The following is a 25,658-nucleotide window of genomic DNA, read 5'->3' on the forward strand; positions in this document are numbered from 1 at the left end:
GGCAGAGCCGGGGAGGGTCACGCGCGGAGGGAGCGGTCAAGGGAGCGTCACGTGTGCGCGGGGGGGGGGAGGAGTCAGGGTCACGTGCGCTCGCCCCACTCCCATCGAGGACCTTGAGGCCAGAGTGAGGAGAATGTCTCGAGAAGAACACCGACCTTTACTGGAGACAACTTCAGAGAGGGACACCGGGCAGGAGCAGTATTTTCAGTGAGTGCCCCCCCCCCCCCCCATTGCAGCTTGTGCAGACTTTGCATCAGTCTCACCGAGTGTCAAGAGTAAATGAGGGGGCAACTGGTGCTGAGAGGCTGGAGAGGGTCAGGCACAGATTGGCCAAGACCGCTGGTGGCCAGGGTGTGGAGTGAGCTGCCTGGCAGTGCGCTGGAGGCACATTCAGTGGAACCTCGGGAAATTAGGCCAGGAAGAATGTGCAGGGTTATGGGGAGAAGGTGGAAGGAGGGTCCTCAGTGAATTGTTCACTTGGAGAGCAGGTGCAGACAGGATGGGCCGAACTGCCTCCCACTTCTATAATTCTGATCCCAGTTGCGGTAATTTATTTACATTGTGACTGAGTTTTCCAGCTGACTTTTATCTAAGACCATAAGACATAGGAGCAGAATTAGGCCACTCGGCTCACTGAGTCTGCTCTGCTGATACTATTCTCATCCCCATTCTCCTGCCTTCACCTCTGATCCCCTTATTGATTTTAAAACCTATCTATCTCTGTCTTAAAGACACTCAGTGATTTGGCATCCACAGCCTTCTGCGGCAAAGAGTTCCACAGATTCACCACCCTCTGGCTGAAGAAATATATATATTATTTACACCGTTGTATTTTCAAGTCCGGATTATGAAGAGCCATATTGGATTCAGCACGTTAACTCTGGTTTTCACTACAGTTGCTGCCAGACCTCCTGTGTTTCCAGCATCTTCTGTTTTTATTTCTGATTTCCAGCAGCTGCAGTTTTTTTGGTTTTGTCTTTATTTATTTTGCATTGTATATATGCCTTTCATTACTTTCACTAACTGTTGCATCTGCATTTTATCTTTTTCAATGCATTCGGTGAGTTTGCCAGCTGCATATTAAGCCCATTTTTTTAAAGATCATGCTAAATTATTCTTATCAGTGTCTCTGCGATAGTCATCATGGTGGACGCATGAAGTCTTGCAAGTTTGTCTGCCACTCACTCCAAATCTTATAATTTGGTTACTGACCTATCAAAGATGTAATATTTAATACTGCATTGTTCTGCATACCGTGATGCTTAGGAGGCTACTGTGATTTCAAGGTAATATCTGTCAAAGGGGTGTGAGAAATCCCAGCCAACGTGTTAGATTTCCCTTGCAAGGGTGTAAGTAAATAGAAAGGACCCTGTAGGCAGGAGTTATGCTGTTCCAATGTAGCAATAATCTGACATCTCACCCTATCTACCATTTATACACTGCGCAGCCAAATACATTTCGCAGTGACACATGGGTGACCGGTACCATTCCTGATGTTGGCTCCCCCACCATCTGGCCTGCGAAATCCTACCAACTGTCCTGGCTTGAGACAACTGACACCCCTTTAACCTGGGGTTACCCCATCTCTGGATCTGTAAAGATTTAATCACCTGCTAATGCTCGCATTCCAAGCATTGTTTGGCATCTTTGAATTTGTCTATATATGTGTTTCTGGAACAGACCTCTTCATTCACCTGAGGAAGGAGCAGCGCTCCGAAAGCTAGTGACATCGAAACAAACCTGTTGGACTTTAACCTGGTGTTGTAAGACTTTGTACGATGTTGGCTGTGTCATGGCATCAGCATTACAGTGAAAGAAGCCTGCACAGTGTCCAGCATGTGATATTTGCTAGATTCTCAGATATCATCAGCATGTCCACTGGGAATGGAAGCAGTATAAAAGTACTCGGAAGAAAGATGTGGAGCATGGCCTCACATTTTGAGCCTTCCTTCACTTCAAAAGCTTAAACTGTTGTAATGTGGGCAAACACAGCAGCCAAATATGCAAACAGCAGCCAAATATACAGAGTCCGATCACAGCAGACTTAGTGTTATTGGTTGAAGGGTTTAAAAAGCCGTCAGAACACCTAGAAAGGCCTTGCTCTATTCGGACATGGTGCCGAGCTGCCTGAGGAGGCAAATGAGGCCTTTGTTTAACATCCCCATCGTATCCATCTTGGAATACTCCAAAGGAGTCTCGGCCTTGGGCAGAGAGCAATATCCTCGCAGGGGTGTTTGCTAGTGCTGTTGGGGGCAGGGGGAATAAACTAGGATGCAGAGGGATAGGTACCTGAGCAGGGAAACTAAGATAGAATTGGTCAGCAAAATAGGAAGCGTAAGTGGAAACAGAGGAAACTGGCACTAACATAAAATAGGGCTATAGTACAAAAATCCTTGTGTAAAATTAAGACAAGTCTATAAAGGCACTATGTGAATGCACAGAACATTTGCTGTAAGGTAGGCAGATTAACAGCACAAATTGATTAAAAATAGATGCGATATGATTGTGATTATGGGGACATGGCTGCAGAGTGACCAAAGCTGGGAACTGAATATCCAAGGCTACTTGGTATTTAGGACGGCCAGACAAGCAGGAAAAGGCGGTGGGGTGTTGTTGTTGGGTGAAATCGGAGCAATCATGAGTGAGGGTATTGGCTCAAAATCTGGATGTTGAATCAGTGTGGGTGGAACTAAGAAGCAACATGAGGCGAGAAACATTAGCGGGAGTTGTGTATCAACCTCAAACAATTGTTGTGAAGCAGGGGATGGTATTAAACAGGAAATTAAAGATGCATGTAACATGGGTGCTATAGTAATCATGGGTGACTTTAATTTACATATCGGGCAACCCAAATTAACAGCAGTACTGTGGAAAATGAATTCCCGGAGTGTGTACGAGATTTTTTTTTAGACTATCCTGTTGAGGAACTAACTAGGGAACAGGCTCTCCTATATTTGGTATTATGCAGTGTGAAATGGTTAATTAATCTTGTTATGGTCACTTAACAATGACCATAACATAGAATTCTCCATTAGGATGTAATGTAGAACCTAAACAAAGGAAATATGAAGGAAGCGGTGTGAGTGGACCAAGATAAATTGGGGAAATGAAATGAAAATCGCTTGTCACGAGTAGACTGCAATTAAGTTACTGTGAAAAGCCCCTAGTCACCACATTCCGGCGCCTGTTCGGGGAGGCTGGTACGGGAATTGAACCGTGCTGCTGGCCTGCCTTGCTCTGCTTTAAATTAAAAGGCATGACGGTGGCTAAAATTGAACGGACAAGTGTATGTGTTGCAAATAACATGGAGAACTTCCAAAAATCCCAGTCACAAGAGAGAGTATTTGTGAAACTCGAGGGAATAAAGGCAGACCGGTCCCCAGGACCCAATGAACTGCACGCTAGGGTTTAATGGAAGTGGCTGCAGAGACAGTGCACCCTTTGGTTGAAATGTTTTGTATCTCGCTAAGTTCCGGGAGGGTACCGGAAGATTGAAAAACGATCAATGTGACTCCCTTGTTCAAAAAGGGAGAGAGGCAGGGAACTATAAGCCAGTTAGTTCAACATCAATTATTGGCAAGATGCTGGAATCACAGAGGAAATAGCTAATCATTTAGGAAAGCTGAATCTTGTAGCTATGACCCCTTGTTCAAGACTCTGCCACAGTGAAAACATCTCGCCATGGTTAGCACTGTTGCTTCACAGCGCCAGGGTCCCAGATTCGATGCCCACTTGGGTCACTGTCTGTACAGAGTCTGCACGTTCTCCCCGTGTCTGCGTGGGTTTCCTCCGGGTGTTCGGGTTTCCTCCCACAAGTCCCAAAAGACGTGGTGTTAGGTGAATTCGCCATTCTGAATTCTCCCTCTGTGTACCCAAACAGGCAACAAGGGTTTTTTCACAGTAACTTCATTACAGTGTTAATGTAAACCTACTTGTGACATAAATATTATTATTATTATTACCCTGTCAAGCCCCCTCAGGATCTGATCACCCCTCACACTTTTTAAACTCCAAGGATTTTCTGGATTTTCAGAGAGCTTTGTGGTAAAAGTCCCACATAAGAGGTTAAAAGCACCTGGGATTGAGGGTAAAATATTGGTATGTATTAAGAATTGTTTAACACGGTTCCCAACGTACTAAATGTCATGGTGCAGCTCCATATACAAAATATATTTCGAGGCACAAATTGTACTTTCTCTGTCTTCTTCCCTTACTGAGAACTTTGTTTTTATATTCACCCTGCCCCCCCCCCCCCCCCCCCCCCCCCCCCCCCCCCCCCCCCCGGTTTCTTTTACCCCTCCCTGTCTTTCTCACTTCTCCCGGGGGCTTTGCACCCTTTTTTTAAAGGTTTTGGGCAGGCGCATGAGACCTTTGACTTCAGCTCCAAGTCCCATTGGTCGTGCGCAAGGGCCTGACCGACATAAAATGTCTAAACTAGGCATGTACGGCTCTTGAATGAAATGAAACGGAAATCGCTTATTGTCACAAGTAGGCTTCAATGAAGTTACTGTGAAAAGCCCCTAGTCGCCACATTCCGGATCCTGTTTGGGGAGGCTGGTACGGGAATTGAACCATGCTGCTGGCCTGCCTTGGTCTGCTTTAAAAGCCAGTGATTTAGCCCAGTGTGCTAAACCAGCTCTTTCCCAGCCAGCGCATGCACGGGAGACCCAAGATCCGTCGAGTCTTGGAGACGCCGACCATAGAGCTGAAGACTATGGTTAGTTTCAGTTTAATTATGTCTTCATGGCACACTGGTTGGGAGCCACTGGGTTAGCAGACAGGAAACAGTAGGGTCCTTTTCAGAGTGGCAGGTGGTGACTAGTGTGATCCCAGGGATCGGTGTTCGGGCCCCAACTACTCACAATGTAACAAATGGACATCAATTATTTGGATGAGGAGAGTAATATTTTGAAGTTTGCCAGCGACAGGAAGCCTGGTGGGAATCTGAATGAGGTGGATGTTGAGAGGCTTCAAGGTGATTTAGGCAAGTTGGGCAAATACACGGCAGATGCAGTATACCATGGACAAATGTGAAGTTATCCACTTTGGATTGGGAAATGTTGATGTACCAAGGCAGCAGTCGCTGAAAGCAAGCAGGCGCGGTGCAGCATGCAGTTAGGAAGGCAAATGGTATGGTGGCCTTCATCGCAAGAGGACTTGAGTATAGGAATAAGCATGTCTTGCTGCAGTTGTACAGGGCCTTGGTGAGACCACACCTGGAGTATTATGTGCAGTTTTGGTCTCCTCCTAAGGCTATACTTGCCATAAAGGGAGTGCAATGACCGTTCACAAGACTGATTCCTGGGATGGGCAGGATTGGCGTACGAGGTGAGATTGTTGACTTGGCCTGTATTGACAGGAATTTAGAAACGTATAAAATTCTGACACCAGACTGGTTGCTGGGATGATGTTTCCCCTGGAGGCAGGGGGCAGAGAAGGGGTTAGAATCTCGGGATATGGGGTAGGGCGTCTAGGACTGAGATGAGGAGAAACCTCTTCACTCAGAAAGGTGAATCTGAGGAATTCTCCACCACAGGCTATGCAATATATTTAAGAAGGCAATTAGATAGATTTCTAGACCCATAATTTAATACTTTGAGCCTTCACTTACGCCATCCATGTCCAGTACAATTTTGGTGACGTTTGGTGCGTAAACCCTAATGTGATACAGCTCTTCATTCAACTTGGTATGTTGTATGTCGAGTGTAGTTGCACAAGGCATTGAACAGTTGTCATCTTCAGGCAAAACTTTTAATGTCTGCCAGAGTGCAGTGCCTGAGGTAGCGTGTGGGCTGCCTATAGATTTCCTACATATACTTCTTTTTAATATCCTTGCTACAATTCAAAAGCTGTTTAGTAATGCTTCCTAATTGCTGGCTTTCACCCAAAATCCATTACAGAGCTATCTTCTACACAACACCCCTACTTGTGCAGATTTCAATCTTCTCCCTTACAACATTTACTTTGACCGTTGAGGCTGTTATCCGGGGCAGTTGTTGTAACGTGAATTAAAATGTTTTTACACTGGTGAAATGTTATGTCCCTGACTGTTAGTGGTCCCAGTGAAGCCTCCAGCAGAGATAGCAGTTCCTCTTCTCTTGTTTCCAACATTCTCAATTTAACACTGACCTTCGTTCCTGTGCACCGTTGGCTCTGCTGTACCCCAGGTTCTTGCCAGTGTGGCATCCATCTTCCAGCAGCTTATTCACCGCTTGTTTTCATGATTCTGCTAAACAGGTGGGTTATTATTAAGGAATCACCTGAAGCAGCTTGGATTATTCAACTCCTGCTCTAAAGGGCAGCACAGTGGTTAGCACAGTTGCTTCACAGGTTCGATTCCCGGTTTGGGTCACTGTCTGTGCGAAGTCTGCACATTCTACCCGTGTCTGCGTGGATTTCCTCCGGGTGCTCCAGTTTCCTCCCACAGCCCAAAGATGTGCAGGTTAGGTGGATTGGCCATGCTAAATTGCCCCTTGGAATCCAAAAAAGTGTTGGGTTGGGTGAGGTTACTGGATTACGGGGGTAGGGTGAAGGTGTGGGCTTAAGTAGAGTGCTCTTTTCAGGGGCTGATGCAGACTAGATGGGCCGCATGGCCTCCTTCTGCATTGTAAATTCTATGATTCTATAAGTACTAGAGACGGGGTCTGTATAACTGAAGCACATGACTGCCTGACTTATGAATTCCAATCTCCATTAGATAGTCACCAACATGCCATTAACCTTTTTGATTATTCATACCTGTGTACTCCGCTCTTGGGAATTTTAGTACACTGACACCTAAATCCCTTTGTTCCTCCACAGCTCCTAATCTCGCTATTATGAAAATATTCTTTTTTTTTTCATCTTGGATCCAAAGTTGATAACCTCACATTTCCCTCCATTGTCACACATCGATCATAGTTTTGCACAATGACAGTGTCTGTGTGTATCTCTGTAACTTGCTGCTCCCATCATCCACACAACACACACTGCCTCCGAACCTGGTCTCACTTGCAAACTTTGGATGCAGCTCATCTGAGCCATTAACAAGCATGTTGAGAGCCTGCAGTACAGATCCCTGGAGAATGCCACTTGCCACATCCCACCAATCAGAACAGTCTCTCCTTCCCAGCAAATTAGAAGCCCATTTCTCAAGGTTCCTTCCAGATCCATGCTTACCTTTTTTTTTTTGCAAATTTGATCAAATGACTTCTGGAAGTCCACATAGACACTCCCCTAGAGACAGTTGTGCACATAGACACTCCCTTGGGCAGCACGGTTGCACAGTGGTTAGCACAGTTGCTTCACAGCTCCAGGGTCCCAGGTTCGATTCCCTGCACGTTCTCCGCCTGTTTGCATGGGTGACCTCTGGGTGCTCCGGTTTCCACCCACTGTCCAGAGTTGTGCAGGTTAGGTGGATTGGCCATGCTAAATTGCCCCTGAGTGTCCAAAAATGGTTAGGTGGGGTTATGGAGATAGGGTGGAGGTGTGGGCTTTAGGTAGGGTGCGCTTTCCAAGGGCTGATGCAGACTCGATGGCCTCCTTCTGCACTGTAAATTCTATGTACAGGTTAGTGCCCTTCTATTTGACCAGATTAAATCAGACCATGCCTTCCCCATCACAAGCACATCCTGACTCTCTTTGATCAACTGATACCTGTCCAAGCATCACTGATTTCAATAACCTCCCCACAACTGATGTTAAACTGACGGGTTTGCGGTTGCCTGATTCCTCCCTCCCTACCTTCAATAATGCAGGTTTCCAATCCAGTGAACAATTGTAAATCAAAATCAGTAGGTATCTTTACGGTAGCTAGCAAGCAGTTCAAAGAATGAAGTGATTGTCTGAACATTATGATTAGATTAGCATAGCTAAATGGTAGAATGAATGCACTGTTGGCCTCCAGTCTCTGCATGTGACTGAGTTGGATGTGACAGAGTTGGATGTATCTTTAAACCAAGAATAGTGAATGTCTCGATGTTACATTTCATTGTTAAAAGAACAGATTACAAGATCACATGGCGATTGATAGGGAATATGCCAGGAAAAGTCTTTGTCTGTGGGCAAACCTGCTGACCCGTTATCCTTGAGCGTTAACATTTACCTCACAGACCTCTGGAGGAGAATGTGGAACAGATTTTCCCTCCCTAGAAAGGGCAATTTAGCGTGAACAATTGATCTAACCTGCACATCTTTGGACTGTGGGAGGAAACCGGAGCACCCGGAGGAAACCCACGCAGCCATGGGGAGAACGTGCAGACTCCACACAGACAGTGACCCAAGCCGCGAATTGGACCAAGAACCCTGGCTCTGTGAAGCAACAGTGCTAACCACTACTGTGCAGCCACTCTCTCGGGCAATGCATTCCACACCTTAACCACTCACTGCATGAAAAAGTTTTTTCTCGTGTTACTTTGCTCCGTTTGCTAGTTACTTAAATGTGTACCCTCCCATTCTCGATCCTTCCATGAGAGGGAGCTGTTTCTCCCGCTTACTCTGTCCAGGCCCCTCGTGAGTTTGAAAATCTCCATCTGACTCAGGGGAACACAATCCTCTGCACATTCCTATTCTTAATCAGCATTTAACATCTAAGAATATTTATCATTTTCATATCCATCTTTCCCACCAGAACGCAGGAAAGTAATTGAGTCTAGTTCAATTTGGAAAGTAGATGTGTCTGAAATTGCCTCGGTGATAATTTCATTTGCTGTGTATCAATAAGTAGTTTCAAGCAAGGCACTTTAATCATCCATTTTTCATAGTTTAAAAAAAAAAAAAAAATTGCCTTTGAAAGCAATAGCACACCAACATCAAAATAAAAAATCTTTTATACAGCGCCATATGGGCACTTCTCCACAAGCAGCTCAAAAGGAACATTGTTTCGGGGTTGTGAACAGACACCTGTGGTATATTGCCCAATGAACTGAGAAGGAAAGTAGAAAGTATTGTCGCTGAAAACTCAACTCAATGACGCTCTATTTGCAAGTAGCTGTGCTTAACCGAACATCGGCACGGTAGCACAGTGGTTAGCACTGTTGCTCCACAGCTCCAGGGTCCCAGGTTTGATTCCCGGCATGGGAGACTGTATGTGCAGAGTCTGCATGTTCTCCCCGTGGGTTTAATAATAATAATCTTTATTGTCACAAGTAGGCTTACGTTAACACTGCGATGAAATTATTGTGAACAGATCCTAGTCGCCATGTTCCGGCGCCTGTTCGGGTACACTGAGGGAGAATTCAGAATGTCCAAATTACCTAATAGCACGTCTTTTGGGACTTGTGGGGGGGAAACCAGAGCGCCAGGAGGAAACCCACGCTGACACGGGGAGAACATGCAGACTCCGCACAGGCAGTGACGCAAGCTGGGAATTGAACCTTGGGGACCCTGGCGCTGTGAAACAACAGTGCTAACCACTGCTACCGTGTTTTCTCTGGGTGCTCCGGTTTACTCCCACAGTCCAAAGATTAGCAGGTTAAGGTGATTGGCATGCTAAATTGCCCTTAGTGTCCAAAAAGGTGGGGTTACGGGGCTAGAGTGGAGATGAGAGCTTAAGTAGGGTGCTCTTTCCAAGGGCTGGTGCAGACTGGATTGGCCGAATGGCCTCCTGTATGATTCTATCTGAACCTTTTACTTTCTTCAGCTTGTGTCTGATTCTCTCAAAGAATCCCTGTGGTCCTGCAAATCTCAATTGTTAGCGAGATGATTTCCCTCTAGTTAAATAATAGATTTTGTGTTTGATGAATCCTGCTTGCTGTGCCACAAAATGATTTCAAACTGCGAATGAGCAAGGAATTGTACACTCTGGGTATGTGTAGTTTACAATCCTTGTTCCAGTGTTAAATGTTCAAACCTTCAAACATTTGTGGATGAAACAATGCCTCTGTTTTCCTGTGTTTCCACAGTTACGTATGTAATAGGAATCTGTACCTGGCTACATTCGTTGCTGTTTTGGGGCCTCTTAGTTTTGGATTTGTCCTCGGTTACAGTTCTCCTGCCATTCCGGAATTGGAAGCTAATCCAAACCCAAATCTGAACCTTGACTCCACTCAGGCTTCCTGGTTTGGGGTAAGCAATGATGCAATAATGTATGGATGTTCCTCCAACCTTTGCATGTGGTATAGTTGGGCAAATTCTTTAAATATTCCAGCTTTAGTTCCCCTTAACTGGCGTACTCTTCCTGCTGCTGAATTTGGCACAGGCTGTTTGATTCTCCTCTTTAATTTTGCATTCCTCCCACCAGCACCATTTTAAGGTTGGTGGTGGTTAACATGGGCTTGGAGAATAGCATTTTAATAATCTTTATTAGTGTCACAAGTAGGCTTACATTAACACTGCAATGAATTTACTGTGAAAATCCCCGAGTTGTCACACTCCGGCGCCTGTTCGGAGAATTCAGAATGTCAATTCACCTAACTGGACTTGTGGAAGGAAACCGGGGCACCCGGAGGAAACCCACGGAGAACGTGCAGACTCTGCACAGACAGTGACCCAAACCGGGGATCGAACCTGGGGTCCCTGTCGCTGTGAAACAACAGTGCAAATCACTGTGCTTCCATGCAGTATTCCATTATACTGTTCAGTTAGAAACTTATTTATTTGCTCCATTTTCACACTCCCTCTGTCAGCCATCGTACAATGCACCCAGTTAGTCAACTTTTGGATTTATTGGAATACTGAAGTCTCAAGCTGAAGATTGGACTTTTTAACATGAAGATTTATGCCACTCTGAGTGAATGCATAGACTGCCTGACTCTGGAGTGGATTAATTTAAATTGGTTGATTACACAAGTAGTTTCATTTATTGAGAATTGTATGTGTTTACTGCCCAATTGATATAAGTGGAAATGGAAGAATTGAAATGTTTATTTCAATGAAATAGCTATCTAACTACTTTTGTAGTCCTTAGTTACAATAGGAGCAGCCGTGGGTGGCATAATTGGAGGATGGCTTGTTGATAAAATTGGCAGAAAGCTGAGCCTGATGATCTGTGCGGTTCCATATGTCACTGGGTTTACACTGATCATCGCAGCACAGAATGTCTGGATGCTGTACGGTGGACGAGTATTGACTGGAGTGGCCAGTGGAGTGACCTCGCTTGTTGTGCCAGTAAGTACAATGTCTCAACATTGAGCTGGACTATAGGGACCTATATTAATGTGAGCATCTTATTGACAAAAACAGCCTACTTTAAATCTGTAAAAATGCAGTGTGCAAAGTCAATTTCAACCACACTCCCCTTACCATTTGTGCTCTACCCTGAACCTGGCCCGTTTTCTGTATCTCTGACCGTTCCTGCACTTGGGACAATGAATGATCATTTGTGCGATGCCGGTCTTGACACCATTTTGTGACCTGCAAACCATGCCAGAGATGTATTGGGCTAATTTAGTAATTATTGGATAGTTTTGCTTAAGTGCCCTTTTTTAAGACACAACATTGCTGAAGGTTGATCTCCTGTATCGAGCAATTGCTCGATACAAAAAGTTTAAAATGCGATTTTTAGAGCAATGTAAAAGACCAAGCCAATGAACAATTTGCAGTCACTCAATGTGTAATGAACCTCCTATATTTTAACAATTACCAGAATTGTGTTAACGACTCTCCCCTGTGTCCATCCGTTCACTCGAAGCTTGACAGTGAAAATTAAACTGAATTGCTGCCTCTTAGAAAACTGTCACTCAATGTCTGTGTTGAAGTGAGGGGTGGCTGGTGATTGAATCCCTTAAGATACTTAACAGTTTTACTACAATTTCACCCTTGAGCAAGGTGTCTCTCGTATTATTTCATACATATCATATATCATATGGGCAGCACGGTAGCACAAGTGGATAGCACTGTGGCTTCACAGTGCCAGGGTCCCAGGTTTGATTCCCCGCTGTTTGTGCGGAGTCTGCACGTTCTCCCCGTGTCTGCGTGTGTTTCCTCCGGGTGCTCCGGTTTCCTACCACAGTCCAAAGACGTGCAGGTTAGGTGGATTGGCCATGCTAAATTGCCCTTAGTGACCAAAAAGGTTAGAAGGGGTTATTGGGTTACGGGGATAGGGTGGAAATGAGTGCTTAAGTGGGGCGGTGCAGACTCGATGGGCCGAATGGCCTCCTTCTACACTATGTTCTATGTTCTATTAGAAGTCAGCCAGGGTCAACAACCCAATGAGCAAAGCACAGAATCAGTGACGAGCAAGAGACAGGTAACAAAGTTGGTCATTGTAACTTCATCTGAAGTGGGGAGCTTTGCATCCCGTGTGTGTTTTGCACACTTATTTAAATAAATAACCTTTACTGTCACAAGTAGGCTTACATTGACACTGCAATTAAGTTACTGTGAAAAGCCCCTAGTCGCCACATTCCGGAGCCTGTTCCGGGAGTACACAGAGGGAGAATTCAGAATTCTCAGCTGGTACGGGAATTGAACCCGCGCTGCTGGCCTTGTTCTGCATCATAAACCAGCCGTCTAGCCCACTGAGCTAACAGTTTAAATGAGTGTAAAACTGGGTGCAGTGTAAACCCAATGTCTGACCCAAATCTGCCTACTTTTTCTGCTGGGCGAGTTGGGTTGCTTCTCATGTGATTGGCCTCTGCTAACCTAGACTTTCAAGTCACAATCTAATAACCGTATAATGAGCCATTTTGTTTGCCCTGCTTTGCACACTTAATTGTAAATAAAGCTCTTTTGAATTCATGAATTACATTGGAAAAGGACAAGAAAAAATGTGCTGAATACCAAAGGCTTAACTGCCTAAAAATTATATGCTTTTGTCTAGTTTTTGTTTTGCGATCTCTTTTATACATTAAAATCTTAGCCCATCTACCATATAGTTTGTTGGAAAGTTCTCAACCTGGAAAAGGGTAGTTCACACACTTCACATGATCACCGCTAAACTCTGCATGTTCAGCTCAAAACACCACAATGATTAACCAGGATTGTCTGTGTCTGACCCTTTCAACATTTTTCATAATCTCGGCCACAGACAAAAGTGGTTTTGATTGCACCTTTTTACTTTACAAAATTCAGCCAGAGGATACTATAGCAAATTTTCCAAATAAATGAAGCATCAAAGATCAAGTACAAGAATAAATTGCGTGGAGCATGTGTGCCAGAGCAATCTTTCCAAAACAGCCAAAACCGAATCCCTTCGAATAAAAAACATACCAGAACCAAAAATGTTGCATTGTGCTTTGCAGTGCAGAATGAAGACTAAAGTGGCCAGATTTCCTTTTTGTCCTTTGCTTGCCTCATTCCCTCCCCAGAAAACCCTCCTGTCCTCATATGGTGGTGACTCATGTCACAGGGCAAAGTTCAACGCATGCCAACAATTCTATGCCTTTCTGGTCATTCAGCACGTAAACAAGCCAACTCTACAGAAATCAGGCCAGTACCTCCTGGGGAACTGCCCCATCTGCTTAATGCCAGAAGGCAGCAGCTTCTCCACTTTCCTGGAATGGCTGCTCTCTGGGCTTTAAAATTCACCATTTCCTGGAAGAGTGAGATTTTTTTTTTTTAAACGATCAGCATCGACAGTATTTAAACTCTTCATCTGCTCTTTGGCCGAAATGGAGCCTGTAGGAACCCTCCTCGACCAATAGAGGGCAGGCCTGGCTAAGACATTGATAACCTACAAAGAACTAATCAATCTAATGGTGAGTTCCTGAAAACTGGTTGGTTATGGCTCCCATGAGTAATATCAACAACTCCGATATGGAGTTGCGTCGCTGAGGACCTGTGTTCGAATCCAAGCTCTGGGTCACTGTCCGTGTGGAGTTTGCACATTCTCCCCATGTCTGCGTGGGTTTCACCCCCACAACCCAAAGATGTGCAGGTTAGGTAGATTGGCCACGCTAAATTGCCCCTTAATTGGAAAAAAAATAATTGAGTACTCCTAAATTTAAAAAAAAAAAGAAAACTGGAGTTAATGTATCACAGTTCTTTACAGGCGATTTGAACAAAACTGGAGCGTGCAGCTCTCTCCACTTTTGAGTTTACCCAATTTCAAACTATGTAATAACAGTACTTTTAAGAGTGTCATTTAATTGATGCGCAGAAATATTTTTGTTAAGAAACTTTCGAAACAAGTGGTTTTTATTTTTGTGGGGTGTTTTCTTTTCCAGGTGTACATTTCTGAAACGGCCCATCCTAAAGTCCGAGGGCTCTTGGGATCCACTGTTCAGCTGATGGTGGTAACTGGAATCATGGGTGCATATGTCGGTGGTATGACTTGAGTTTTTATTTTTATGGTTGATGGTTTTTTAAAAGGCAGAGTTATTGTGGGTTCCCCTGACACGCTCTCTTCACCCTTGGGCTTTTCCTTTCCCACCTGACAATTTGTCACTTGCTTAATTTTCTGCTGTCCTCTTGTAACGAGCATTGTGACGTGCAAAGGTTGTGGTGGTAATGGCTTTACCTACAATCTCTTTTCCATATTGCTTTGATAGCTTCAATCGGTTTAATTAATTAATTTGCAAGTGCCGCTTGGCCAACCGCACTTCTTCAAAGTAAAGGCATGCCACGTTCAAGCTTGAATGTCTTCTCGTCATCCACAAGCCAGGCAGAATTCCTGCTCTCGATCATCACTGTTGCCACAGTAAAGAGCATTGACATTGACGAGAAATGTTATGTGGGTAGAGGAACATAGTTGCAATAAAAGAGATTTGATCTTGCAATTAATTGGCACCTTTTGCTGGGATGCTTTCACACTCTGGTGTGAAACCAGCCCAGGCTCAGGTTCATTTACTCTACAATCAGTGTGGGCTTGAATAGAAGCCTTTTTGGCGAGCAGCTTAGAAGCGCTACTTTCCTGAACTTCAAAGCCAGGCCGCTGACCTATTGTGCACTTGCAGTAAAGAGGAAGCGTGCACCAAGAGGGACTGATAAATTAACCACCAAGTACATAGAACACCATGAGCTCATCAAATAATATCACTACAACACGCGCAGCTTGTACAGGATGAGGCATATGCATGTGCTCTTTATCAAGTAGATATGCTTCGTTAAGTTGGGTGCTCTTTCCAAGGGCCGGTGCAGACTCGATGGGCTGAATGGCCTCCTTCTGCACTGTAAATTCTGATTGTGGTGCAGCTAGTTTTGTACTAGACACAGCTCGATCATTAACAGTCTTGAAGACTCAGAAAAGCTGATCATCTTGCTGTGAACTGTCAGAGAACTGGGCTCCCAGTAAGAAATTAGAAAGGCCTGTATTTTTGGAGATTGAATATTGAATCTGATTCGGTCCCGTTTAAAATTATAACTAGCACCGGGTCACTGTCCATGTGGAGTTTGTACATTCTCCCCCTGTCTGTGTGGGTCTCAACCCCACAACCCAAAGATGTGCAAGGTGGGTGGATTGGCCACGCTAAATTGAAATTTTTTAAAAAATTCATTCTAACATTGCAGTAGCTCAATGAGGATATAATTGGAAGTAACTACATTAAGGTTTGTTTCATTTTTATCAGGAATGTTCTTATCGTGGTATTGGCTTGCTGTGCTGTGTTCCTTACCACCAGCCGTCATGGTTGTACTAATGTGCTTCATGCCAGAAACTCCGAGGTACCTGCTGAGAAAGAACCAACGTGTTGAGGCACTACAGGTGCTGGCATGGCTCAGAGGACCTGACGTGGATTCTGAATGGGAATGTAGGCAGATCGAAACAAGTTGCGATGAGCAGGTAATTGTGTTGACCCAGATCTGAACCTTAAGTAGATGTTCGCTTGTACCGATACATTGAATTGAAATTCACCCCCTCCTTCCCCTGCCTTTCAACAATCACCTATTGAGAGCGACTGCAAGCTCTTCCCAATTTAATAAATAAAAGGGGACTCGTCAAGTGGGCTATTAAGCAATGTAGCAAACAGTAGTTTGTTGCACTTGAATTGAAAGCCAAATGGTCAACATCTTGACAATCAAACACACTGAATTTAGATCACCTGTACCTTGGTTAGCCAATTACAGTTATAGTAGCATTGGTCTAGATTTTGTGCTCTTCACTGGCCACCGAGATGTTCTCCAGCGAGAACTTTTAAATGACGCAGTTGCACAGTGAAAGTTAATGTGGATTATCGCCCTGGAGCTGCTGGTCAAGCAGCCAATCGCATTAATGCATTTTCATAGGCAGCCAACCAGGAAGTGAAAAGCAGGAACAGTCTGATCACTACCATTTTATTTTGTGGGGTTATAAAAAAACAGCTGAAATTTCATGAAAAAACTTTTAGTTAAATTCCGATTTGAGAAAATCTAGTGATTTTAAAATAGCATGTCACACATTTCGCACAGCCAGCTCACCTGTTTAGCAATTGTTATTATTCAGACTGCTGTTAAATACCCAGTTGAACGAGGCTTTGTGTATTTATTTCAACAGCGATGTGGAAGTTCTTGTGAAATCAGTTGATTTCACTGCCAGCTTCGGGGGAATGGTGGGGGTACATAGAGTGGGGGTGTGGTTGACACAGTGCGACCGGTGCTGGAGCACCGAATGTCTGACCGCAACTTTGGGAATTCTGTATTCCTCTGTTTGCGTTCAATCCTGACATTGTGATTCAATTCAGAAAGGTATTGACAGCAAACACTAACAGTTTGCCATCAAAACCCTGCCAATTTGGAGTAAGAACAAGTTATGGCAATTGTCTGATTCATTTTGTTTTAACTGATCATGCTTTTTCTGAATTATTTATAGAATACCAAATTTGCACTTTCGGAGCTAAAAAATCCAACTATTTACAAGCCTGTTCTTATTGGAATATTTCTGATGCTCTTTCAGCAGTTGAGTGGAATCAATGCAGTTATGTTTTATGCAGAAAACATCTTTGAACAAGCAAATTTTAAGGTAGTAAAGTTGCAGAACCACAAGCATTATATTCATATTTTTTAATTAAATATTGTGTTCAGTTATCTTCTATAATGCGGACATGTAAGAAATCCGGTCATTGAACGAAGTCTAGAATTGGCAAGCAGTCAGCATGCATAGATCCTCTGTGATACAAGGAAACAAGTAAATGCAGATTGTTGTTGCTTGGCCTGAGGGATTTATAAGTAGCTCCAGTTACCTTCCATTGTCTCATCAGAGCATTGACTTTAAACGGTACAGGCCAGGTTAGCATAGCAAGATCCCAAACGTGCACAAGAGTTGAGCTGAATCATGATTAAATGATGCAGTTAAAAACCAGAGAGGGCATTCCGTGCTTATACTGAACAGCCATCTATAATCTGGGTGAGGCATTAGCCATTCGCTGTTGCAAAGGTGTCTCTTAAGCGCGCTGACTATTTTATGTAGTTGTAAAACAAACCATATAATAGAGATATCTATGCACTACCAATTCTGACCTCCTTGAGCATCCCTGATTGTGCCTCAGCTATCAAGGCCCTAAGCTCTGGATTTTTCTCTCAAACTTCACGCCTTTACGCTCCTTTCCTCCAAGCTGCTCCTTAAACTTGCCTCTTTGACCAAGATTTTGTCATTTGCCCTAATAGCTCCTTATGCGACTTGGTGTAAAATTTTGTTTTGCTAGCGCCCCGTGAAGCACCTTGAGATGTTCAAGGTGATGCAGCCTACCAGCTATACGTCTGTTCCATAGCCTTGTACGTGAGTATTCATAATACCATTCACACAATTTCCACTTGGGTGTGTGAATAGTAATCACCGTTAAAGCCCCTTTCCCTTTTGTAAATTGATTTGTTAATTTATTTGTTAACACACTGGTATATTGTTCAGTAAAATATGTTGCCTTGTTCTCACGACACCCTGAGCTAGTGCATGGTCAATTCCAGCCCCACTTGACCCGGAGTCACAACACAAGTGATGGTAGATGTTATTTTAAATTACCTGAGGTCCTTGGCTGAGGCCAAATAAATTGCAGTCACCAGGTTTGTAACTTTAACACAAGTAACCTTTTTATTATGTACAGTATTATAATTAACCCAACAGAGAAATGTAACTCACTATCTAAGACTCCTCCTCTCCCCCCCCCCCCCCCCCCCCCCCCCCCAACTCTCCACCCTCACACTGACAAACAACACAGAAGGGAAAGGGTGATTGGGAGGTAAAGAAAATATTAATAAAAATAAAAGGATCAACCTCTAACCACCACCAGAATCTACCTGTGCCAGTCTTTGAGTCACAATTGAATTCTCGCTTAGTGTTTGAAGTTCTCCATTCCCTCTTGAGAAACAAATGAGGAGTTTAGTCTAGTTAGATATGTACTTTGCAACAGCTAGATGTTGTTGAGGAGCATAAGAAAGGTGTATATTTTAGCCCAGTATTCAGAACAGCATTACCTGAGGCATTAAAAAGTAACCAACTATGTAAATGACCATGAAAGCTAAAATAACCAATTTAACTGGGAAATTAAATAGGAATGTTTACGCTCACTGCTAGGTAGTTTTAAAAATCTTTTTCCATCAAATGGAAACAAACGTCGTTCCTGCCCATTCTCTTTCAGAACAGCAGTGAGGGCTCGGTGATAGTTGGTATTGTTCAGGTAGTTTTCACGGCTGTGGCAGCTCTCATCATGGACAAAGCGGGAAGGAAACTTCTCCTGGCAGTGTCAGGTGAGCATCTTTTTAAAAGGGAAAAAGCCTCTTCAGGTTATTCAACACTCTGCGTAAACATACTTTTGAAACTCCAGTGACGGCATGAACTGAAGAAAAAACAATTAATCTGTCAGAATTACAGGCTGATTAAGCGATTGGTAAAAACCTTTAAAGCAGCAATGCCGCCTTGATATTCTGAAAATGACCTGAGCCAAAGCTTGAATCATTCTTTGGGTGTTGTCAGAACCCAAAGATTAAGCTTGGTGTCATTTTGTAAGCGATATACTCTTAGAGGTGCTGCAACCTAATTGTGGAATGAGACCATTGAACACAGCAGTGCATCCCCAGTTAATATTGCATCTTCTTTTTTAGGGCAGCACAGTGGTGCAGTGGTTAGCACTGCTGCCTGACGGCGCCGAGGGTCCCAGGTTCGATCCCGGCCCCGGGTCACTGTCCGTTTTGAAGTTTGCGCATTCTCCCCGTGTCTGTGTAGGTCTCGCCCCACGACCCAAAGATGCACAGGATAGGTGGATTGACCCTTAATTGGGGGGAAATAATTGGTGAATCTAAATTCATTAAAAAAAATAAAAATAAAAATTCCTCGGGTAGTTCAGCAGTGGCGGGAACGAGTGTTTGTGAACCGGGGATTAGCAAACAAGTAGTCTGGGTCTCATGGCTTCAAGACTGGTTGCAGACTTGTAGCCTCGTCCTAAGTCCATCTCCAGTTTCCCATTTCAGAGGGAGATGAAAATTAAATAACTGCAGGGAATATGAAATACTGCTGCTATAATTATCCCATTGTTTAGCATCTCTTGAAAATGCCGATCTGGAATTTCTTGGAAAGCCTGCTTGTAACTTCAGTGTAGCACCGGTGTTTTTGTTCGATGGTTTGTATGTAACTGATCTGCACTGAAACATGAGTTTCTCTTGACTTCTATTCCAATTATGTTTCCTGTCACTTTGCTACTTGCTTACATAGCCCTACCCCCATGCAAAGATCTAGTTGATGCCAGTCTTGCACTGATGTAGATTTATGCCAACGGTGCAGGTGCAGCACAGTCCAGAGTCCCCCAATATCAGCATAACACATTTCTGGGTGCAAGTCCCTGCCAGAAAGTTCAACATAACTGGGGATTATAGAAATGACAGGTTGAAATTAGTTAAAAATCACTTGGTGATGCGGGCTTTAAGCTGTCGATAATTGCTGTTTTTGTGTTTATTTTCAGCGTTGATCATGTGCATCAGTGCAGCAGTCTTTGGGGTATATTTTAAAATCTGGCAAGCAGATATTAACAACTCCTCACTTCATAAAACTGACATTTTAATGTTCGCGAATTCAGTTTCTGAGGCAAGAAGCGTTCCGACGTGGTTACCTCTCATCTGTCTAGTTGTTTTTATAGCCGGTAAGTTTAACATTTGAGAAGACTTGCTGGGGGAATGGGGAAGAAGCTGATGCTCATACGGTTTCTGTTGCACTACTAGCGTTAAAGAAAATTCATATATCCCTCCACTTCACTCTGCTCGTGAAGATGCAGCCTCATTGGCATGTCAAGACATTTCTCTCCAAGTAGCCTTTCTTCATACGTAAGCCTTGATCATGACTGCGGTCAAGATCAAAATCAAACCTGATCCTTCCTTCTGATGTCCTCGTACTCCATTCTCAGCAATGATTGCTGGTTGACCAACAGGAGCTGGGCCGATAACTGGACCCCTCTACCTCAGTGCTGAAGTGAAGTGAAGCATCAACTACCATGGACCTTTAAAGATCAGTTAACTCGCCGTGGGCCAAGGCTGTGAAACCAGAGACCTTTTGTAATCTGGTTCCCGCAACTAAACATCCTCTTGAAAGCTGTTCTGCTTCTGAAACTGGCTAAAGGAGTGCATGCTGGCTTTAGGTGATCTTGTTTTCATATCCCAGATCCTCATCCCTGGATCACTGACTGGTCACTGTTTTCATTGTACATCATAGAACATTGCAGCGCAGTACAGGCCCTTCAGCCCTCGATGTTGCGCCGACCTGTGAAACCACTCTAAAGCCCATCTACACTATTCCCTTATCGTCCATATGTCTATCCAATGACCATTTGAATGCCCTTAGTGTTGGCGAGTCCACTACTGTTGCAGGCAGGGCATTCCATACCCTTCCTATCCCTTACTATCCCCTTCCACGCCCTTACTATCAGCTGTGGCAGCTTGAGGTTTTAGTCCCTTCTATCCACCATCACTAGAAATAATGGCCCTAAAGGGAATATTGAGGAAAGGTTTCAATTGAGCCAGAATGGTGCCACTTATTAGAAAAGTGCGCATGTGGAGTTGGGTCCAATCACCTCCATCTGCTAAGTGCCCAGTCACTGAACTTTGGGGAATACTTAATCTGTTTATCATGGGCGGCACAGTGGTTAGCACTGCTGCCAGGGATCCGGGTTCAATTCCAGCCTTGGGTCACTGTCTGTGCGGTGTCTGCACGTTCTCCCCGTGTGTGCGTGGGTTTCCTCCGGGTGCTCAGGTTTCCTCCCACAGTCCAAAGATATGCAGATTAGGTGGATTAGCCATGTTAAATTGCCCCTTGGTGTCCAAAAGGTTAGGTGGGGATATTGGGTTACGGGGATAGGGTGGGGATAGATAGGGTGCTCTTTCAGAGGGTCGCTGCAGACTCAATGGGCCAAATGGCCTCTTTACAGGGCGATTCAGGATTATTAATGGAAAATATTGCCATAAAAAGGAGCATATATATTCCAAACGGCCTTGAGCCGTTTGATTATTGCGATCGTGACTGAGCTCTAACATCAACTGCACTTTCCTGCCCAATTGCCTATCCCTTGATTCGTGTAGAGTTAATCTCGGACCTGAATACACTCAACAATTGAGCATCCATAGCCTTTCGCGTTTATTAATTCCCAGAATGTAACTGCACTGACAAAGTCAGCGTCTATTGCCCATCCCCAACTGCCCTTGAGAAGGTGGTGGTGAGCTGCTTTCCGCGAAAACAGCTGTATTTCTAGGCCATTTCACAGGGCAGTTAAGAGTCATTGCTCCGAGTCTCGAGCCACACACGCCAGACTAAGCAAAGACAGCTGATTTTCTCGCCTAAATGTTAATGAGCCAGAAGAATTTTTCCACCAATCCAATAGTGTCATGGTCACCATAACTGATGGCTTTTTATTGAAGATAAAAATATATAAATTCTCCAGCTTCCAGGGAGGTACAGGGAGAGATTTTAACTCTCCTCCAGATCATTTATCCAGGCGTCCAAATTTAGTCCAGTAAAATAATCTCTGCCTCTGGAATAGAGAATTCCAAATATTCACAATTGAGAGCGAAAAAATTCCCGCTTCATCTGCGGTCGGCCGTTTAGGAATTGATAACTACTCATTGAAAACGTGGTATGGGTAGGATCAAACTGAACACCAGCTGCAGATGGTAAATATCCCAAGGTGGGGGGGGGAATATATATATTTGGAACATGAACAATTGAATCTTGGTCGACACGCTACCCGTGGTAAAAGTTCGGATCATACCTTGCCGGCTGGCGTTCAAGTTAGCTTTGATCAAACAGCCAGGGACGCGAACCCTGCTCGCCATGCCTACTCAGCTAAAGACTCTAACCTTACTGGCCGTGCCTCATCAGCTAGGGATTCGAACCCTACTGAGCTGGAGACTCGAACCCCAGTTCCGACAGGGGACTCAAACCCCATTGGGGGACTTGAACCACCCTTTAGACTAATGATGACTTACCTCTGTAGTGTCACACAGGTGAGCGTATGCATTTCTTTTGTCAAAACCTCGTAATGCTGAAATCCGGCAGCCGTGGCCTCCTGAGTTGTTGACTAGTGAGGCACCACACTATGTACCCGTATCCAGCACTCCAGGGGTTAGTCACCTCACCGGAACCTCCAATTACTATTGAAGTTACTGCAAGGCATACACTGGAGTACTCTTTGATCAATCTTTATTGACTTGTGTACAAGGAGAGAACCATCAGTGGGGCTCACTGCATTGCTCTGCCTTAGTCCAGCGAAGCAGAAACAGTTATGGCTTTTAACAATTTATTTTTTGCAATGTTTGTAAGAAACAACACAGATTAAAAAGCTGAACTGATCCACTTCAGGTTTTGCACTTGGCTGTGGTCCTATTCCCTGGTTGGTGATGTCGGAGATATTTCCAGTCAGAGTAAGAGGCATAGCAAGTGGAGCCTGTGTCCTGGCAAACTGGTCTGCGGCATTTTTGGTAACCAAGGAGTTCCATGATCTCGTCGTAAGTATGACATTTTTCTACTGTGGGATTGTCCAAAATTAAGTTATTGTTTAATATTGTGTTGAATTGACCAGGCATCTTGAAGTATTCCACACCAGGGGTGTAGTACCAAATTGAGGTGCCAGAACACTCAAATATGTTTACCATCTCATTTCTAAATCTACTATTGTTGTTTTCTTACGCAATGGGCAGCACGGTAGCAGTGGTTAGCACTGGCTCCACAGCACCTGGGTCCCAAGTTCGATGCCGGCCTGGGTCACTGTCTCTGCGGAGTCTGCACGTTCTCCCCGTGGGTTTCCTCCGGGTGCTCCGGTTTCCTCCCACAAGTCCCGAAAGACTTGCTGTTAGGTAACTTGAACGTTCTGAATTCTCCCTCTTGTGTACCCGAACAGGCGCCGGAATGTGGCGACTAGGGGCTTTTCGCAATAACTTCATTGCAGTGTTGATGTAAGCCTACTTGTGACAATAAAGATTATTATTAATCTTTTGAGCCCCCAAAAGTCAATAAATCTATGCAGGAATCAACCTAGTGAGCCTTCTCAATTGCTTCCAATGCCAGTATACCCCACCAGTAAGGAGACCAAAACAATATGCAGTACTCCTCTGGCTGTGGTCTCACCTATGTCCTGTACAGTTGTAGCAAGACCTCCATACTTTTGTGCTCTGTGCTCTTTTCCATAAAGATTAACGTTCTATTTGCATGTTAACCTTTTCTGATTTGTGTACGAGGACATGATCCTCTGTACCATAGCATCTCTATTTAGTTAAAATGTTGTTTTTCTATTCTTCCCACCAAAGTGGACAACCTTACATTTTTCCACGTTATATTCCATCTGCCAAATTGATTACTCACTCACTTAACCTATTTTGTATCCCTTTGCAGACCCGTAGTAGTACAGCAGCTCTTCCAAATAGAAGACATGTGGCTTGTTTCAAGTTTGAGGTCACTGCAATATTTACAAAAATAGCCTTTATTGCCACAAGTCAGCTTACATTAACGCTGCAATGAAGTTACTGTGAAAAGCCCCTAGTCGCCACATTCCGGAACCTGTTCGAGTACACGGGAGAATTCAGAATTCTCAGCTGGTACGAGAATTGAACCCGCGCTGCTCCCTTGTTCTGCATCACAAACTAGCTGTCTAGCCCACTGAGCTAAACCAGCCCCTATTTAGAGAAAGGGGCAAAAATTTGGAACCATTTTATATTATTCAGTGTCATGCCCCATGTGGAATTATTTTATGTACTTTTTTGATTTTGTAGAGAAACATTCAGGTGTTCCTTTAAATGTTTACATACCTGTGTTTTTTTTTTTACCAGAAGTCACAAGCTTTTCCTTTTTTGTTCTAGGAGAACATTACTCAATATGGGACCTTCTGGCTCTTTTCCAGCTTCTGTTTCATGAATCTGCTCTTCACAATTTTCTTTGTTCCTGAAACAAAAGGGAGAACACTAGAAGAAATCGAGGCCCATTTTAAAGCAACTGTTTCAGGGCAGGCGAACTGAATTACTTGTTTTTAAAGCCGCTTTTGTTCAGTTGTGTCTTAACTGTGATTGTATATGGATCTTTTTAAGTGGTACCACATCTGGGCCCTCACTGATATTGCAGCTGTCAATATCATATCACCATTGATCATTCCCTTTCATCAGTCCACCATTTGCCTTCCTCTTGCTCCCTGTAGCATGAAACATCGGACAGAGAAGAAATACTAAACTAGCACACGTGGAAGCTGCAGTTTGGACCCAAGTGCTTATAGCACTGTGTTGATTTTTAAAAATGTTTTGGTTTTTAAGTTTTAATCTCTTATCTTCTAATTTGTCTAAACAATTGTCTGTCCGTCGTTGCTATTGAATTTGTATGAGTGATTTGGTGGCAGTTCATATTGCAAACAGTTATTGGGGGTAGTTTTGGGAGCATTGTAAACTGGGAACCAGCAAATAGGAAGTTTTTTTTCCCCCATCTCCCAATTTGCTAATGTCCAAAGTCAAAATGGTCCCATAGTATTTCCATACACCGTGCATACCATTTGTAAAAGCAAATAATTTAAGACTCGCTATTCAGAGCAGCTGCTTAGTACGGACAGTTGCCTAATTTTTTTAAAATTGTGCACAGTAAACATTTATAGTACCCCAAATGTTTATGTATGCCCCACATAGTGGGGAGGAGGAAGATGCAGGTTGCCATGGGCACGGTCTGAGAAAATGCCAAACAGATTGTGCAGTGCTGCAGCCAGAGACAAATTGTCGAGCAAATTGTTTGCTTGCCTTGCAAGGGAATGGTGCCAGGGTTGGGGTTGACGGAAAGGACAGAAACAATATTAAAATGGGCGATCCTTGGGAGATTTTAAAACATTTACCCCGACCACTGGATGAAAAGGAGCAGGAATTAGCCATAAAGAAGTTCCAGTGTACTGTAAATTATTTGGAAAACTTAGTCTCGAGCTGGGTTTTTGATTTTCCCAGTTTGATGCCCATAACATTGAAATTAAAAATGCAGGATCTAGAATTTAATTTTTTAATTACACTATTTTAAGTTGTTAAGTTTAAGATAGAGTTGATAAAGGTGTATAGTCTCGATCTGGGTTTTTGATTTTCCCAGTTTGATACCCATAACATAGAAACAAAAGTGCAGGATCCAGAATTAGATTTTTTTTTATTGCACTATTTTAAGTTGAAGATGAGAGTTGATGAAGGTGTATAGTCCTTGTTGCTTTGATATATTATGTGTTTTAACAGATTGCATATTTGTATTTTCCATCTGAATTAGATTTAACACTACCTCACTGAATAATGTCAGCAAAATGTAGGACCATTGTTAATTCCATGTTTACCTTGTTTGTTCAAATGCAAATTCAGTTTAGAATAATTATGTTGAACGTTTTGCTGCTATTGTAATAAATTGAATATAATGA

General features: G+C 43.7%; 1 protein-coding gene across 2 annotated transcripts; it reads left to right on the forward strand.

Annotated features, from left to right (window-relative positions):
• Positions 1–67: 67 nt before the first annotated feature.
• Positions 68–25,658, forward strand: slc2a8 (solute carrier family 2 member 8). 2 transcript variants are annotated; one of them, XM_072488526.1, is made up of 10 exons: positions 68–207; positions 9,882–10,044; positions 10,879–11,085; positions 14,085–14,184; positions 15,426–15,637; positions 16,643–16,792; positions 18,405–18,513; positions 19,722–19,898; positions 22,604–22,749; positions 24,097–25,658. In XM_072488526.1, exons 1-10 carry the CDS (start codon positions 134–136, stop codon positions 24,250–24,252), a joined length of 1,494 nt encoding a protein of 497 aa, XP_072344627.1. In that variant the 5' UTR covers positions 68–133; the 3' UTR covers positions 24,253–25,658. The 2 variants fall into 2 exon arrangements, with proteins under 2 accessions (XP_072344627.1, XP_072344628.1); XM_072488527.1 differs by having other exon boundaries at positions 16,727–16,792.

This window comes from Scyliorhinus torazame, chromosome 22 (assembly GCF_047496885.1).
Source record: "Scyliorhinus torazame isolate Kashiwa2021f chromosome 22, sScyTor2.1, whole genome shotgun sequence".
Classification (NCBI taxonomy): Eukaryota; Metazoa; Chordata; class Chondrichthyes; order Carcharhiniformes; family Scyliorhinidae; genus Scyliorhinus; species Scyliorhinus torazame.